The sequence below is a fragment of the Phyllostomus discolor genome, chromosome 5 (assembly GCF_004126475.2).
Source record: "Phyllostomus discolor isolate MPI-MPIP mPhyDis1 chromosome 5, mPhyDis1.pri.v3, whole genome shotgun sequence".
Classification (NCBI taxonomy): domain Eukaryota; kingdom Metazoa; phylum Chordata; class Mammalia; order Chiroptera; family Phyllostomidae; genus Phyllostomus; species Phyllostomus discolor.
Window position 1 is genome coordinate 38,044,458 of NC_040907.2, and position 18,989 is coordinate 38,063,446.

The 18,989-nt window shown below is 39.1% G+C and overlaps 1 protein-coding gene across 1 annotated transcript in view; it reads right to left on the reverse strand.

The window, feature by feature from the left end:
* Positions 1–10,469: 10,469 nt before the first annotated feature.
* Positions 10,470–18,989, reverse strand: part of NDC1 (NDC1 transmembrane nucleoporin) — a 48,087-nt gene continuing 39,567 nt past the window's right edge. The window contains exons 17-18 of the mRNA XM_028512206.2: positions 16,211–16,371; positions 10,470–12,951 (exon numbers count right to left, since the gene is read on the reverse strand). Coding sequence (XP_028368007.1) covers positions 12,888–12,951; positions 16,211–16,371 — 225 coding nt within the window. The 3' untranslated portion in view covers positions 10,470–12,887. The remainder of the gene's footprint in view (positions 12,952–16,210; positions 16,372–18,989) is intronic.

Sequence of the window (18,989 nt, forward strand, 5' to 3'; positions counted from 1 at the left end):
AGCCTGGATCCCTGATAACCTTCCTGAGGACTGCTGGCAGAACGGTTGTGGAGTATGAAAGAAAACAAGTCATTAGTATTGACTCCAAGGCTTCTGGCCTGAGCAGCCGGTAGCATGAAAAGCCATTTACTGAGATGGGAGAGGAAGGGGCCTACGGGAGTAAGTAAGACAGGTTAGTTAGGTTTGACTGCATACAACTGAAAAGCTCAAAATAATAGCAGCTTGAGTTAACATAGAAATTTACTTTTCACATAAAAGAAGACCCAGAAAGAGGTCGTCTCACCCACTCTTTCTTCGTAATAGACCCAGACCCGCCTGTCTCTCACCGCTTGCACTGCCCACGCTGATCCCGGGCACTGTCCTCTCTCACCTGGCCAACAGCAGTGGCCTCCTGACTAGTCTCCCCCCCACGCCTTCATGCCTACCCACCACCTCCTCTCCCCAGTCTGTTTTCCAGCCGGACTTAATTTCTTAAAACACAAGTGGGCCCAGATGATGTACTATAGAATTATATGCCTTAAACCTACGTAATTTTATTAACCAATGTAACTCCAATAAATTCAATTAAAAATAAAAACATAAGCGGGCCCATGTTCCTCCTTTGCTCAGAACTTTCCAATGGCTGCCTCTGACTCAGAGTAAGACCAAAGTCCTTATTGTGGACTACCAGGCCTGATGCCATCTGGTCCCCTCCTATGGCTCTGACCCCTCCTCCCACTCTCCCCCTCGCCCACTGTGCCCAGACGCCCTGTCCTCATTGCTAGCCCTTGAACTTGTCAAGCACACTCTGGGCTCGGGGTCCTTCTGCTTTTGGGAACTCTGACCCCGGACAGCGACCTACACTCTTTCTTATCTCACTCAGGCCTCGGACCAAAAATTGCTTCATCAGGAAGGCCTTCTCTGTCTCCAAGACAGGGTCCCATCCTCCTGTCTACTTGCTCTTCAGAGCGCTCACCACCACGGCACGTTTGTTTATGTTCATTGTCTATCTCCCCCACGAGCTTTGTTACTCTGAGCTACTCTGCTGTCCCCGTGGAAGCTTGTTAAACATTTGCTGACAGCAACAACAACAAAGCCAACTCCATCTTATTAGTTAACTGAGAAGCTCTAAAGGGGTAATAGGGTTTTCTGTTCTAATAATAATAAGCACAGTTCATAGCAACCACAAAACATTAAAAAACTAGACATAAGGTTAGTAGACAGCAGTGCATCAGGCCGCTTTGTCAGACGTCTCCAGAACCACGCGTCCGCCGAGAGCAGCCCCAAAGACACGCAGCCTTTTCTCGCTGTTCTCGCATGACCTCTTCAGTGAGAACAGGGGGTCACACTGACCACGCATTATCTGGTGATGAACACAGCTGTCTTCTCATAACTCTCCAGCCTTTATGGAAAATCCTGGTTAAAACATGAATAAATAAAAGCCCACTAAAACAGATTTATCTTTTCATTCACAAACAAGCTATTTCTTTCAAAGTTAGGAGGTTTTTCTGTTGAACTTGCAAAATGAAAAAAGAAATGTTTGTAGTAAACTTTACTCCTGAAAGTAGGTTTTCAGCTTGAGACATTTTTAGAGACAATATATGACTAATATTTGTTTTCATGTGGAGAAGGAGCAAAGTCTGATGGAACATCACAGCCCCCACCTCCAAAGAAGACTAAGAAGTCTAGCTTCTTCAAAAAAATAACAGGCTGGAATTTGCAAAGGGAACAAAGCAAGCTGTTTCTAAGGATTTGTTTCAAAAATACAAACTCCTCTCATACATTCCTGGTGACTGTTGCTTCAAGCTGCTAAACTATTACTTCTTTGTGGGGGTGGCGGGGGAAGCAGAGCTCCCAAGGAAACGAAGAGCCTGGCTTTGAAGCTGGATCTCCCTGCATCTGAATCCCATCTCCACTAGCTACGTCCTTGGGCAGATCATCTCACTTCTCCTGCCTCTGTCCCTCTTCTGGAAAACGTAGGTAATCTTCACAACACCCCTGGAAGAGAAGCGGCTGTTAAAAATAAGTGTGTGCAGAGTGCAGAGCACAGAGTCCAGCACCCACTAGGTGCTCAATAAATAGTACTGTTACCACTCCCATGAGCAGTGATCTACAGAAGCCCACTGAAGCCATCAGCACTGGCGAATGCACCATATAAAAACAACTGATTTTTAAAGAACACCAGAAGATACCAAAAGTACAAATAAAAAAACAAAGTCTCCCACCAGTACTATGAATAAAACCTCCCCCAAACAAAAGAGGTGTGGTCGGGAGACAATTTTTCCTCTAACAACTTTGAAATAGTGACCTCTGCTGGCCCATGGAAAACATGAGTTTTTCAACCAACGTTGTCATGAACGAGCAAGGGCTGAGTTGAGTCAGCCAGGCTCGGTCCCTGTCCCTGGAACAAAAACCAGGTGTTGCATTACAAGGGACAGAACTCGTCACAAGGGTTACCACGATGTAATTGGGATGTTAACAAAATTAAAGCCTGGCCTTTCCATTTGCTCATCCGCCCAGAAGATTCTTTTTTTTTTGCAAACCCTGTAGTCTCCTATTTTTAAAATGTCATAATTGCATGCAAATGTTACAGCTGAAAAACAACACAAGGGGCATTAAAAATCAATCTTCCATGTAAGCCTCAGATTTTCCAGCATGAAGATCCAAAAGCAGAAGTGGTGACAAATGTGTAGAAAATAGAGTGAAAAAGTCAGAATGCATCATTAAGAATATTAAAACAAAAGGAGGGGGAAAAATCTTTGGGAACACATGTCTAATTCAGCTGGGGTAAACAGCCAACTACAAAGAAGGCTTTTAAAAACCTTGCAAACCTCTTACAGATATGACCCAGAAATCCAATTAGGAAGCAGTCATGACCCTTTCCTTCGGGCAGAAATATGCTTCATGGAAGAGGCTGCTCAAGAGTCTACTGGCTGGGATGGTTGAACATGAAACACATTCCCACCTCTTAAAAGTGTGAAACAACAGAGGTCGCAAACTGGCAGCCACAGAACCATGTAATTTGGCTTGGCACTCACGGTATTATTTTTTTTAATTAATTAGTTTCCAACACTTTAAAAATGGAGATTTCACATCAAAATCTGAATTCTTGCCTTCTGATAAACAAATGGGGAAATCTAGACATACCAGGCAAGCACCGTCCCCGTGGCAACTACCAACCAGGGCCGGGCACCGGCACAGTCATCCCTTCAGAGGGACGCGGGCCCTCTCCAGTTTGCCATGGCCGGCCCCACTCCTGCCACCTGCCTGGCTTTTGTAAACACTTGAGTTTGAGACCCTGGGTTTCTAACAACCCAAAGGCACTAAACTGACTTCAGTTTAAACAACCATCAACCGTGTGCAAGGTACTTTAGTAGGCACTGGGGATAAAAAGAATTAAACACGACCTCTGAGCCCAAAGAACTCACAGATCACTGTTCCCAGCGAGGGCACACAAACTGGTTATTATAATATGCTAAGACGTGCATTGAAAAGGTACAGAAGTGGTAAAAACTAAAGTAATTCAATTCACTTTTTACTTTTGTGTGATAGATAATATTTGGCTCACTGATGTTCAGATTTTTTTTTCTAACACATGCATTTAAGGGTACAAATTTACCTCTAAGCTTGGCATTAGCTATAGCTCACAGGTTTCCACATGTATATTTTTATTATCACTCCTTTAAAAACATTTTTCTAACTCCCACCTATGTGATTGCTTCTTTTACCTGTGGGGCAATTTTAAATGTATTTCTTAATTTCCAAACACAGAATGTTCTATCATTTTAACCCATCTTTAATTGCCTTACAAACATACTCTAAATCAGGGGTGTCCAAACCATGGCCCACAGGCTGCATGCAGCCCAGGATGGCAAGAACGTGGCCTAACACAGAATCATAGATTTACTTAAAATTTTTTATTTTGTTCATCAGTTCTTATTAGAGTTTGTTTATTTAATGTGTGGCCCAAAACAACTCTTCTTCCAGTGTGGCCCAGAGACACCAAAAGGTTGGACACCCCTGCTAAATGATTTTAATCCTCTGAAATTTGTCGAGACTTGCTTTATGGACCAACATATGACCAGACTGGTAAGTGCAATGAGAGGTTGAAGAGATGTTCTTTAATTGTTAGGGGCAGTGATCCACGTGTGCACCTAGGCCAAGTTTGCTGATCCTGTCATTCAAGTGATCTACTTTATATCCTTACTGAGTTCTAAAATCTCCTTGTTCTATCACTTTACTAAGTACAAAATATCGTGTTATAATTATGGATTTGTCTATTTCCCCTGATAAGTGATTCTGTCCATTTTTGCTTCATGCATTTTATTAAGGTATAACATTCACAAAGTACATAAATCTTAATTACATATACAGTTCAATGCATTTTTATGTGTATACCCACACAAGGTACAGAACAATCAAGGCACAGAACACTTCCAGCACCTCAGGCTTCCTCCTGTCCCTCTAAGTCAGCATGCCGCCCCTCTTTCCATTACCACCATCCTGACTGAGGGGGATACCTGCTCCTGAAATGCACGTAAACACTGTCATACTCCTTTGTGTCTGGCTTCTTTTGCTTAATGTTACATCTATGGGCTTGCTTCATCTTGTTACAGAGAGCAGTTCTTTCTTTTGATTGCTATTTCAAATTGCACAGTACAATTTATTTACTCATTCTATTGATGGACATTTGAATTATCTCCTATTTGGAAGCTATTGTGAACAATCTTGCTATAGGCATCCTCGTAAACATTACTTTTGGTGTGCATATGCACTCACTTCTCTGGGGCGTATACCAGTTAGTGGAACCTGACAGACCCTAAGATAGGCATGTTTAGCTTCAGTAGGTACTGTCCGTTTGTTCACTCCTCCCAGCAGCTGAGTTTCAGTTGTTCCACATTCTCAACCTGTCATGTCAGCCTTTTCTTGTAGCCCTTCTGATGGGTGTGTAGTGGTATCTCAGGATCAATTTGTATTTCCCTAACAATTAATGATACCGAATACCTACCCTCCTTTTTGAAGTGTCTGTTCATCCTTTGCCCACATTATCACAATGTACTTTCAGGTTATATTATTAGGTGCCCTAACATTTAGAACTATTTTTCCTATGAACTGCATCTTTTATTGTTTTGAAGTGTGCCCTCTTTATTTCTAGAAAGGCTTTTTTTGCCTTAAATTACACCTTATCAAAAATTTATACTACTATACCAGCTTTCTTTTAGTGCAGGGGTGTCAAACTCGTTTTCACCAGGGGGCCACATCAGCCTCGAGGTTGCTTTCAAAGGGCCGAATGTAACTTTAGGACTGAATAAATGTAACTACTCCTTAACATTAAGCAAGAGCTCGGCACTGCTGCCGGGTAGAAACAAGGTACCAGATAAAACAAGGTGGAGGGCTGGAGTTGGCCCACGGGCCTTGTGTGTGCCACCTTTTAATGTTTTACTTTTCCTATCCTTTTATATTTTCAATTTGTCCTTATGTTTTACATGTGACTCTTAACAGCAAACAGTTGGCTTTCTTTTATTTGATGAACTTTGCTTTTTTTTTTCAGACCATTTAGTTCATTTAATGTCATTACTATTTGAGGTTAAATCTACATCTTACTATGTGCATTTTCTTTGTCCTGCTACAGATTCTTTTCCCTCCTGCTTACTTTCATTTTTTGTTATTCCATTCTTTCCCTCTCAGCTTGAAACGTTTACTATTCTTTTAGTGGTTGTCCTTACATTACAATGCACATCTTCAGTATACCAGTCTATTGTTGGCACAATGCAAAAACCATAGGCTATTTTAATTCGCAAATACACTTACTTGTAAGTCATTGTATTGTGTACTTTAATTCTCTGTATAGTTAAAACCCCATCAGACATTGATTCTAAGTCAATACTCATATTTACCTTGTAATTAATTTCTTCCTGCTTCTCTGTTCATCTTCTCTCTGGGGGGAAAAAAAACCAAACCTGCCTTTATAACTTAAGTTCCTTTAGTTCCTCTGTTGATGGAATCTCTCGGCTTTTGTTTGTCTGAAAATGTTACTTCCCTACCATTTCTGTAGATTAATACTGGGTATGGAATTCTAGGTCGGTACATTTCTTTCAGGCTTTTGAAATTTCCATTCCATTGTCTTCAATTGTTTTTGCTGAGAACTTAGCTGTCTAGTTGTTGCTCATTTAAAAGTGGTCTTTCTTCTCTTGCTATTTTTGTCTTTAGTTTTTAGCACTTTTACTATAATGTATGTCAGCATACATTTTTGTTTAGGGTATACAGAGCTTTTCCAATCTGTGACTTGATGTCTCATCAATTTTATAGTTATTTGGTATTAAATCTTCAAAACTGCTTCTGCAGTTTAGATCCATTAGATCTCTATTTCCTTCCAGGAGTCCAACTAATTACACTTATAAACTTTCTATTATATCATCTTGTCTCATGCTTTCTACTATAATTTAATATTTTTTATTTTCTATGCTTTATTCTGGATTTCTTCTGACCTACCTTTTTATTCTGGATTTCTTCCGACCTACCTTTCAAGTCACTTTTTTCTACCTATGTCTCATCTGCAATAAGCCTATCCAATTATTTCTTAATTTTACTCTGTTTTTGTCCTATAATTTCTCTGATGCTTTTTCAAATCATGTAAGAGATCTTTCCAGAAAGTATCCAGCCATGCCATATGAAAAATAGAGACATTTATTGAAGAAGATACAAGATACAAAAAACACTGTACACAGGACAATGACACCTCAGGCCCCTTCAAATAGGCGCCGTGGGACCACACACAGCTTTCCCATTCACCATCAGCTGCCCCATTGTATTTTCCTGAATCTCATCAATGGTCTGAAATCTCTCCCCTTTCAAAGGTGATTTTAGTTTTGGGCAAAGCCAGAAGTTTCAGGGTGCCAAATATGGGCTCTAGAGGGGCTGAATCACCTGGGTGATTTGATGTTCCACCAAAAAACTCTGCATGAGACGTAATGCATAAGTGGGTGTGTTGTCATGATGAAGCTGCCAATCACCAGTTGCCCATAGCTGCCTTCTGAATCATCCAAATAGTTTCCACGGAGGAATGTTCAAGCTTAATGCAAAATCTGATGCAGAATTGTTGCTCTACTCGCTCATTTTGAATGTGACCATGGCCACACAGTACACATACTCACTCAATGGCATTATGAAGTCTCCATTGTTCATGCATGCTCAGTCCAGTCCACTCTCCTTGGCTGTCGGATTACATCACTGTTACACAAACCATTCTCATTCTATTAACAACGGTTGGACTTTTTCCAAACAGACCTTATATATAGTTTACATATATATTGTTAATATATGTAGTTTATACATGTGTGTAGTTTCTACTATATATGTATAGTTTCTAATACACTAGTTTCTAGTTCTCTAACAAAGTAGAATTTTCAACCTTACTGAAGATAATAATCATAATTATTTTTTAAATATTTGATGTCTTAAAATCTGGAATCCCTGTGTCTATTCTATTGTCTGTTGCTTTAGTTTTTCTCATTCGTGTTGTCTTGCCTCTTCCTGTGCCTGATTATCTTTAATTGTGTGCAGACACTGTATTTGAAAACTTGTTTGTAGAAATAATTGAGGCCCAGGGTATTGTTTTCCTCCAGAGAGGCTATATGATATCTTCTCCCAGGACCTAGAAACACTGGCAAAGAGAGACTACTGCAATTCAATTTAATGAGGATTCTAACTCAACTACACACAGGTCATGCAATCTCCTTCCTCTTTAACCTTCCTTCTAGGGTGCAGCCCTCGGGGGTTCCAAATCAAAGCAAGGGGACTTAGCAGTCCCTCTTTGGAGGCCCTGAACCCTAAATTTTGTCCATTTTGGAAGGCTCTGAGAACTGTCCCTACACTCCACTTTCTCCTGATGAACAGAGGTTGTCTCTTAGAAGCCATGTTGGCACTGTGTGACCTTGTTCCTAAAGCCTAGTTAGACCCTTGGACAGCTGATCCATTTGGACTAATTTCTTTCAATCAAGAATTTGGTTGGCACTCAGAAACAGCTGGTCGGTCTCTATTGTCTACAAATCAGGAGCTAGAGAGTGGATGGAAAGAGAGGTCAAAAGCCAGTAGACAGGGAAAGAGAACTAAAGCACTGATGCACAAAGAAGCAGAGAGGAACCATTTAGATATCCTAAGAGATTTACAGATTCTTCATGGGGTGTGGAAGCACATCTATCTTTAAGTCCACCATGACTTCCCTGTGCCCTTAGGGTCAGGTCAACTCCCCTTTTTATGCTCAGACTAAGTTGAAGTGGGGATTGTGTCCTTGCCACCAAGAGTCACTGTATAGTTAGAGAGGGACTATTCACTCAAGCTGCAAAACACTGTTTTTAATGCATTGAGCCCTGGCTGGTGTGGCTCAGTGGATTGAGTGCCAGTCTGCAAACCAAAAAGTCACTGGTTCAACTCCCAGTCAGTGAACATGCCTGGGCTGAGGGCCAGGTTCCCAGTAGGGGGGAGCATGAGAGGCCACGGATGGATATTTCTCTCTCACATTAATGTTTCTCTCTTTCTCCCTCCTTTCCCCTCTCTAAAAATAAATAAATAAATAAAATCTTTAAAAAAACAAATTGAAAGATTAAAAGGATAAACCAATCAATAGTCAATGCATCTTCAAAAGACTATCAAAGCAAAGGCCTGTGATTGAGAGGTTACCTTCCAATGTTTCTCTGCCAGAGGCATCATCCCACACATCATCCAGAGCTACGTTGCAGGGCACACTCAACAGTGTCTGGTAAGATATTGTATGTTCAAGGAGAACACTAACATTTGAGGGCAAGGAAGAGCCCCACAGCTCCTGCAAAGTAATGCAAGTGACAAAGCAAGCTAGCACAAGGGCATTTAAGTAGATGCATTTAGTGCAGCTAAGAACAGAACAGATGTCCCGTCATCAATGAAATAGCAAGACACATCAATTTTGTAAATAAGTAGTAAAAAGGTCTGTGCAAAGAAGGGTTGCCTTCACTCACTTCACCCACACAAGGTGGTGAGCTTTGAGGCCAACGGCTGTGACTTGATACCAGCAGAGCCTATCACAGGGCCTGGTACAAGGCAGGCAGGGAGTGATTGCTGAATGAGTGAATATAAGAATTAACAGCTACAAAAGCAAGTCTACAACACCTTGTCTTAAACTCCTGAGGCCAGACCCATGGGGTCTGAACAGCACCTCATAATCAAACATACTACAGGCAATGTCAGCAGAGTCATACTACATGAAATAAATTAAATCAACGAACAGTCTCACATAAGTTAAGGTCAGGTTTAGCTACCAAATAAATGTTGATATACTGAGAAAATGTAAATGTAACTGGAATCCTGGAAGGAGGGGGAGCTCATAGTCTGTAAGGGGATGAAAATTTATAATCAGTTAAGTTACAATTCAATGTGATAAGGTCCAAAAAACGAGGAATGGCAGAACATTGAAAAAACAAAATCTCTGGGAGTATGTGGGAAGGCTAAGCTCACTGGGAAGAAAGAGAAGTTTATCAAGACAGGGAACAACAGGAGCACCTAATGGTGTGAAAGAGCAGCTCATGTCCTATCACCTGCTGCAGTTTCAAGATAGCACATAAACACCTGAGTACCATCCTAGCATTTCTACTTAGAGGGTCTAATCATACTCTTCAAGATTCCCAGTAAGCAAATCAGATGGAAAAACTGTACCTTATAGCAAATGATGGCTCATATGCTTCAGACACTCACCAGAGAGTCCACCCCATATAAGAGATTTCACTAGAGCAGTGGTTCCCAAAGGGTGCTCTTCTGACTAGCAGCATCACCTGAACACTTGTCAGAAATACAAGTCCTTGGGCCCCACCCCCGATTTACATGATCAGAAACTCTGGAGGTGCGACCCAGTGTTTTAACAAGCTTTCCAAGTGATTCTGATGCATGCTCAATTTGGTGACTCCTGGTCTATAACAAACCCTTCTCACAGTGTGATTCTGGTCAGCAGCTTGCTAAGAATAGCTAGATTGTCAACCGATAAATTAAAGCCACCTTAAGCTATTTGGTTTTAAAGAAAGATGACTACATTGGGAGAGCAAAAGAGGGATTTGAGGGCCTTAGTACAGTACCTCAACTAGCTTGAGGTGAAGTTCAGACTAATCTAAGTAAAGTTGACAGACATAACTGTTAGCCTGGGGGAATATGATCCGTTTAGAAACACTATTCTGGCAGGAAAAGAAACTTCTATTAAAAGATGGCTTTCAGCACCTGCCTCCTTTGTTTAGTTTTGAAAGGAAGGAGCCAAGACGATGAAAAAAGATTTTTTAAATTCAGGCTCCTTAGAGTTACAATTAAATACTGGTCACCCACCAAATTAGTCTAATTAAGAGCAAAAGCTGATTTTTCAAGAAATTAAACTTCTTTTCAGGTTTTATAAGCAGTGACAGTACAGAAGGAATTGAAATGGCCAAGGAAACACGCCAGAAATAAGTAATTGACCTTGTATATATACATTTCAATTAACAGTCCTATTTTTTTAAATGTTGATTTATTTTTCTACTCAATTCAGTGTCAATGATATACAAAAAGATATAAGCTGATTACCACATTTACAGGAAGACATACAAAACAATTACCAAAGAACAAACCCAGCAAAGTAACGAATTGTAGCTTATCCAGGTCCACTGAACTGTACCATGTTTATCACAGAACAGTTTCAAGGTCTCCGGGAAAGAAGTTATATGGATTTATACCTTCTGTAAGGGTCAAGCAAACATTATAAGAGCTGACAAAATCATGTTTTATACTGACAGAGAAAAGCTCTTAAAAAACACCAATTTTCAGGCCAATGTTATTGCACCAGTGGGGCTCAAGGCACGATACGACTTCATCAAAGGAAATGCTGCTCTCCTCCTGGCTCCCTAAGGTCCTCCTCCTCGCACACAGCAGAAGGAGCTCTTTTTAATAGCAGGTGACTGAGCCACACCCCGCCCCAACAGATGGTGTGGAGATTATCAACACACAATGGGGAAAAGGAACTGACTTCCTTCCCAGCTAAATACAATCCAGATTTGGGGAGACAGTTTCCAAATCCTACCAAGCAGACTTTATGTGACAGATATTTTGTACAAAGTACATTTTCTGGAGAGAGAACAGGAATGAACATCTCAAGAAGGTTCACATTGCTCATCAAACATACCTTTGCCCAAAGTCTCAGCCAGACATTTCATCTAAGAGTTTAAAGAAATCATCATCCCATCATCAGTCTCAGGAAGAAAATGGGTTCAATACCATAATTCTTTAGGGCAACAGAAGGTTAAGAGTCCTTTTCTCCCAAAATGTGTCAGCCAGGGGGAACACAGAGAATAGAATACAGAAAGCTCAATGGCTTTAAAACATAAAACTCAGCAGCTCTCAGTCAACCTAGTCACAATTTTCTGGCCATCTGTAAGTAACTACCACATTCAAAATTCAACTTTCACATTTAAAAAAAAAAAGATCAACTCCACTTTAGGGAGGAAAAAGCAATGGCAGAAGCCCAAATCCTCCAAACCCTTGACAACTGGGGAGCTCTCATACAGACACTATACAGGTTAGCAGGGTTCATTTATTATCCGACATGTGCTGGCTGAAGGGGCAACAAACAGAGGGAATAAAGATAAAATACATCAAGTAGTCAGACAAATTGTAGACATATATACCACATTAAAGACTCATTTACAACACTGTGCTAAAAAAAAATTGGGGGACACCAGGGGGAAAGATAATAGGAAAAAAATTACAATGAAACATTTCGGTCCAAAGCTAGTCCAATGAATATCTACTAGTAGAATTTCCGATCTTTCGTTTACAAAGAAGTTGAGCAAATAAATTATAAAATTACCTCGCTCACTCTGGGGACGTACAACAGGCTAGCAAGTAATTCCTCTGATGTTTTAGTCTCACTCACTAGTTGAGGACTAAGTTGTTTCTGGCTACAAAGATTTTCCTAATGTATTTTAATTAGCCAGTTAACACAGCTAAGGCTGCTCCCTCTGTGAGGCCAAAAAAGCTTCACAAAATGAAGATGAAGGGTGGGAAAAAGGGAAAGTTTCCTGGTTTTTCTTGCAAAACATTTTCTCTCACTTGAAACACTGTACAATCAGTTAATGTTTTGTTCCACAAAAAGAAAGTAAAACTAGATGGGAAAAGTCATACACTTATTGTTTACTAGCAAGATACAAAATAAATTCATACATGTCGGCCGATTGTCTTTCAAAAACCAAATGCGAATGTTTAACCTTGTAACTTAAGAACTGATTTTTTCCACATTCCTTTATATAGAGTTAGCATCTGTAAATTGAGACTTTTTTTGGACAATCATGCAAATTTAATTTGTCTCTGGAAACAAAAACATAACCTAACATATTAACAAAATATGTCCTTTAGACAGTATTTTTTCTGTGAACTTTTCTCCAGTGTTACCATTTTTATCCTTTAGTACACAGCAAGGACTCTTAAAAATTTTATGTATTTCGAGTTTACAGAGAGCTAAACTCTCCGAACAATTAGGAAGGAAGACTGGAGCAAATCAACCTATTTTACCTTCTGAACTGGCTCTACCCCTTTCAAAAGCAAATTCTAAAAATTTTCTAATTATTATTATTAAGCTATATAAGCTCAAGACATTTGTACTGCCATAGACGCATCTGTGAAATCGAATATTTTATTATACCACACACACAACGAGGAACTGGTACAGAAAAGGCCGTTTTCAGTTATTCTGTTGAGAATTTCTTTCCATGATTTCTCCCATTAAAGTATAGTTTTCAAAGCAACCACCACGACAAAGGAAGCATCTAATTAGTCCATTTTCTTCTGATCCAAGAATGCTGAACATTTACTGTCCCATCTGCAGTTGTATCAGCAGTGTAATGAACACAGTTTATATTACTTAACTATTCTTTGAACTCCAAGAACTGTTGAAGTCTTTTCTGATGTTCTGCAGATGCTTGCACAGCACTAAATGAAACATAAATTCAAAGCATAAGCTTTATTTTACATTAAGCATATTAAGTGAACCACAGAGCACAGAGTCAATATTTTTCAAAACAATTAAAAATGAAGAGAAGTCCTCACTTATTTAGTACTTCTGAAAAAGCTGGATGAAAACTCTCCTTAATCTAACGAGGAGGAGGGCTTGCATTCAGTAATGGCATGCTTCCACCTTCTAAAAGACCAAAGCAAATTAAGACCGACAAGTAAAGGCATCGATTTTAACCTGCTCTGCTATGGAACCTGCTGTGCGGAGTTCCAGGCCTTACAGATTTTCTGGATTTTATTATTTTATTTAAACCAGATTCTAACATTATCTTTGAGTTGTGGAGTATTTGAATTGCCTTTAATATAAAATCCTTTAAACTAAAATGTTTGGTTAAAACATAATAGACTCCACTAATCGTTTTCAAAGGTAACAGCTTGGTGGTTTAGATTTACTTTTCCCTTTGAAAATAAATTATGTCTTGCATGGAGAAATTGAGTTCTCTCTCAATCCTCAGCCCCACAAAAATACATTACCTTGACAAAGTTAGGGGAAGTATATATTAAAACTAGTATAAAACCTTTTAAACTTCTAGGCAAAAAAAACAAAACAAAACAAAACAAAACAAAAAACAATGAAAGATTCTGGCTTTCTAGTTGTTAAGTAGTAATATATCATTACTGAATGATAAAATTCTAGTAACTGAAAGTCACCAGTTCTGAAAGTGCCCAAGAGTCTGACTGTAACAATTTCGCTGCAAATCATTCTTTAAGTCCTTACACATATAACTCTGCTTCCTTAAACCATGTAACTGCCTCTAACTGAACCATTTCAAGTCCTTTTCTGTGCAGATTCCCACCGAGGTGCTAGTGAGGCTGTCATCTCCAAGTAAATGGCTCTGAATGTCCTCAAACACCAAGTCTGCAGCTTTTTTCATGCATCTTCTCTCTGCTAGCAGGCACCGCATTCTCACAACTGTCAGTACTCTCAACTCGAATACCTGTCTCTTCCCCTCAAATTTTAATATTATGGGCTAGAAAATCAGTAAATCAAATTTACTTAATTTAAACCTGGTTCTCAGAGATAGAGCTCTGGGTAGGGAATAAATTAGATATTATACGGTAATAAGTTATTTTCCAAACAACATATAATGTACAGTGGGGGCTTCATAAATGTATGGTCCCATTTTAACTCTATTAACGACAAATGGAACAAGGTAGGATGAACAACCTACTCGTTGAGATTAGACACTGTAGATAGAACTCTCGGGTCAGAAAGTTCTAAGTCTGAATTCTGTCCCTGCAATTTACTACCTGCAAATTCTTGAGCAAATTACTTAAATAATTAGGAAACTTGCCCACAACCAATGATAGTCAATGATGTAATTGGACATAAATCTAAATGTTTTAACTCTAAATCTAACATCTTTTCACCCTGGCCAGTATGGCTCAGTTGGTTGGAGCATCGTCCTATCAACCAAAAGGTCATGGGTTTGACCCCTAGTCGGCACACATGCCTGAGTTGTGGGTTTGGTCCCTGGTCCAGACGCATACGAGAGGCAACCAAGTGATGTTTCCATCCCTCTCCGTCTCTCCCTCCCTTCTCCTCTCTTTTCTAAAATCACTAAGCATGACCTCAGGTGAGAATTTTTTTTAAATCTAACATTTTTTTCCACTATACCATTCTGTTCTATAGTTGTACAAAAGAGCCTGTATTAATCTCATCAATTTTAATGCACATATAAAATTTGGTTCTTCTCAGAGAAAAGCTAAGGCAGAGGTTCATTCTCATAACTTATTATCAGTCATCTATCTCCCTCCCTTTCTTTTCTAAGAAATCTCAATTTTCCCCTTTTCTCCTGTTTTTGCACTGTCACCTACATGATAGGGATATCGCATATCTCTTTCATTCTCTAAATTCATTGGGTGTTTGCTGAAAGTATTCAGCAGGACAGTACACATCTTGTAGGCAGTCTAGTGCTATGCTGGGAAGGTAGAATTTTAAAAGCAACAAAGACCTCAGTTCAAGTTCATGTTCTAACACCCACTGGACTGTGCTATTAAGCAAGTTCTTAATCTCTTTGGGCCTCCATTTCTATTTCTCTACAATTATGACTATCTCTGTACACCTCACAGGTCCTTTGAGAAGAATACATAAAAAGAAATGTATGTATATTAAGTGCAAAGTTATTGCCTAGGACAGCACTATCCAACAGTACTTTCTACACTGATGAAAACGTTTTGTATCAAAGCTGTCCAATACAGTAGCCACTAGCCGTTGCAGTTATTGAGGACTTGAAATGAGGCCAGTGTGATGAAACACTAGATTTTAAATTTTATTTAACTTTGTTTAATTTAAATAGCCATACATGGCTATAATTTTGGAGAGCGCAGATGTAGGAGGTACTCAATAACAGCTTTTGTTTCTTTTTAAACAATTGAATCATAACCTCTTAAGGAGAGAGGATTATCCACAGCTCTTTGGTATTCCCATTCAGAACCAAAGTGTTCCATAATACTTGCTGCTGCTACCGCCTAGTATTATGGAAGTAAAAGAAAACATACCACTGTTTCTAAAAGCAGGTGTATGAAGAAGTTTTCAAGTACTAACTGACCGCATACAGAAAAAGCAGAGTAATCTCTTGTCTTCTAAAGTCCATTCATAATTATGATAAAACACAGTTTAGTTAATAAACTAGTATCTCTTATCCTGCTTAGCTAAATTATTTCATGAGAAGAAAGCAGTAAACATCAATGAAACTAAATATAAACAGGTTTGGCATTTGTGGTTTTCTCTCTGGCTCTGTGTCTAAAGGTGCTGTGACCTGTCACTGTTTTTCCAGCGTGACTCACAAGCACCGAGGACTCATTTGTGGAAGACTCTGCTCACCCCAAGTCTTAGTTTGCTGACCAAGATGCAATAACAGAATTATTATTTTTCTGCCTTTTTTCTCCCTGAAGGATGTTCTGGTAATTTTAAAAAACGATATATAATTACATTTGCTGCTTTTATAACTTTCTCTCCCCTTCTTTTGGTCCATTTGAAAGAAGGCCCCAAATCGTATACAACAGGCCAACTTTTAAAACATAAAGTCTCAACCCAAGCTGTTAACTCCAGGAGGAATCATGAAGGCCCCAAAAGAACTCTGTTAGTGTGTGAGCCTTTATAATTTTCATACCTATTTCTTAGGAGAACTCCTGAAAATGCACTATCATCAGGGATCAAAATGGGTAAACTTACTTTAGATGTTCACCAAATGTAGTAGTTATTCGATAGATGGCGGTTTTTAGTGATGCTCTAAACGCAAATCTTAATGTTTTATAAGAAGTATCCACAAGGGTTCCTGAAATCCGCGGTGGTTTACTGGAAGCGTGAGGAAGCTTGAAGTACTTGTCAACGGCCTAGATCAAAGAGAGAAAACACATCAGAGCAGACTACGATGGAGGTCAACCTAGTCCAAAGGGTTAAGGAGACTTTATTTCAGATAGAGAGACAGAGAGACAGACACATACTATGAAATATTTATTCTGGACCACAAACCATTTGAAAAACAACACAGTAGAAGTCCAGCCACTTCAGCTGGAAGTCCTTTCCTCTAAAAACAAAATCTATACTTCACAACATCCTCGAAAATACAAAGCTAGGAAGTGAAACACAGATATCCTACTCCACTTATGTTTAACAGTATGAGTCCTTTATTAAAAAGCTTGGTAAAAACAAGGATAAAACTTTATTCTTTACATAAATAACCGTCATTTACTTCACTATCTAATCTTCCTTTTCAATTCTAGATGATTAAGCACCCATGAGCAAGAACAGATTGGGAGAGATAAAATTCAAAAGTGAAACTGATTTTATTTATAGTTGACAGTTCACAGATTTAACTATATCTTTAAAGGCCTAAGGTAAATAATATCATTTTTATATGACATAACTACATTAAGAGATGACAGGTGAAAATAGAGAAGTGTAAGTGTACAAATCTATTACAGCAAGATAATGTCCAAAGGAACAAGAATTAATAGTATAAGCTATTATTTATAATAACAAATATAACCACCAAAAGAAATAAAAATAAGCTATAACAATGTTTTTAATTTCAAGAGCTCTTTTATGTCATCTAGGTGATCCTTTTTATTTTAGCATCCTACTTTTGTTTCAAGGATGTTAACATTCTCTCTTATTTCTGAGGATTTTGATGATTTTTTAAATGTGTTTTTGTTTTTTGGCTTGTTCTAGATTCTTCCACATCACTGTCCCCTTCCTTGAGTCTTTTGGTCTTTATCTTCTACATTAGAGACCTTTACCAAAAATCTAGTGACCCTTGCCCTGGCCAGTTGGCTGGAGTGTTGTCCCAACACCAAAGGCTGTGGGCTTGATTCCTGGTCTGGGCACATACCTAGGTTTTGTATTTGATTGCAGTTCAGGATGCATACAGGAGGCAATTGATGGATGTTTCTTTCCACCGCCTACTCTAAAACCAGGCAATAAACATATCCTCATGTGAGCATTAAAGAGAAAGGGAATGTGAAGGGAGGGAAGGAAGGAGGGAAGAGGTTACCCTTGGCTCATGAATGAGAGTGGGACTTCCTGTCTGACCAAAAGCTCTGAGTAAGGTTAGATTACTGACAACAGCCTTCACAACAGGTGATCTGTGTGAACTTTTGCAGGGTGAGCACCCAACTCAGGAACTTTAGGTCTTCCTTCTTGGATAGTTCAGAGTTCCCAGAGAGTTTTCCAGTCCCCAGTGCTCAGGCAGCCAAGTGGGAAACACTGCTACTAAGGTTTTAGTACAAGTGTTTTATAAGAAGTATCCCAGAACTGTGTCTGGACTCTCTCAGTCCAGAAACCTGGTGTTTTTAACTTCTCTAGGGAATAACCTTCAACTACTGTGGGAGTGGGGGGAGCACCAGCAGCAGAGAGTCTAGAGATCTTGTTTTGTTTTGTTTTTAAAGATTTTATTTACTTACTTTTAGAGAGAGGGGAAGGGAGGGAGAAAGAGGGAGAAAAACATCATTGTGTGGTTGCGTCTTGTGCGCCCCATTACCAGGGACCTGGCCCAAAACCCAGGCATGGCCCTGACTGGGAATCAAACTGGTGACCCTTCAGTTCACAGGCTAGTGCTCAATCCACTAAGCCACACCAGCCAGGGCGGGATCTAACTGGTTGTGAAACAGCTCTCACCTAAACCTCTTTTGGTACCCGTGTCTTTGTTCTTCATTCCAGAGATACTTGGTACTGGCCCCACTAACAACTTCAGGTCTGCCTCTGAGCTGCTTAGTCATTTATCTCAACCATCTGCTTTCCAGCTTTGAAAATTTTGTTGCTGTTGTCTCTTCTCCTGTTTATGGATTTATGTCTTTTTAAACATCCTTTCACTATAGTTTAGCAGAGTTTGGGCAAAGGAACAAGATTTGATATGTGTGTTCAGTCTGCCATGATAACTTCAAGTCTAATCATTTATTCTTTCAACAGTAACTTATAAGATTATTTCCCAAGACTGGGACATATTTGAGATAATTTTAGGCACTAGGAAGGTGGTATTCCATGACATATTAAACAACATTAAGTAGCACTGAATCATAATGGAAAGTTACTTCCTTTTCAATTACCTTGCAAACCTTCTGATTAACTCTCAGTATTATCAGGACAAATACTCATCATCATTTACCACCTTGGTCCAATGAGCCCTTTTTATAATTTAAAGTTATTTTGCAAACAATTTTACAGAAGAATGATAGGATAATGTAACATAATTTTATAGAGATTTAAATAACAATATAAACACATTTTCTAGGTTTTGAACATACAGATATCTGGAACGGCAATGAACTTTGAATGCAACTCATTAGCTATCATGCATAAACCTGGAATACATCCAATTTGTAATACTGATTTCAAATTGAAAATATATCTTCAATAGGTTCTGGCCTATCATTACTTCTGGTTCTTTTTCTTGCATTTGTATAATTAAAATGCAGTATTTTAAAAAACTTTTAACAGCTTATAATTTTTTTGA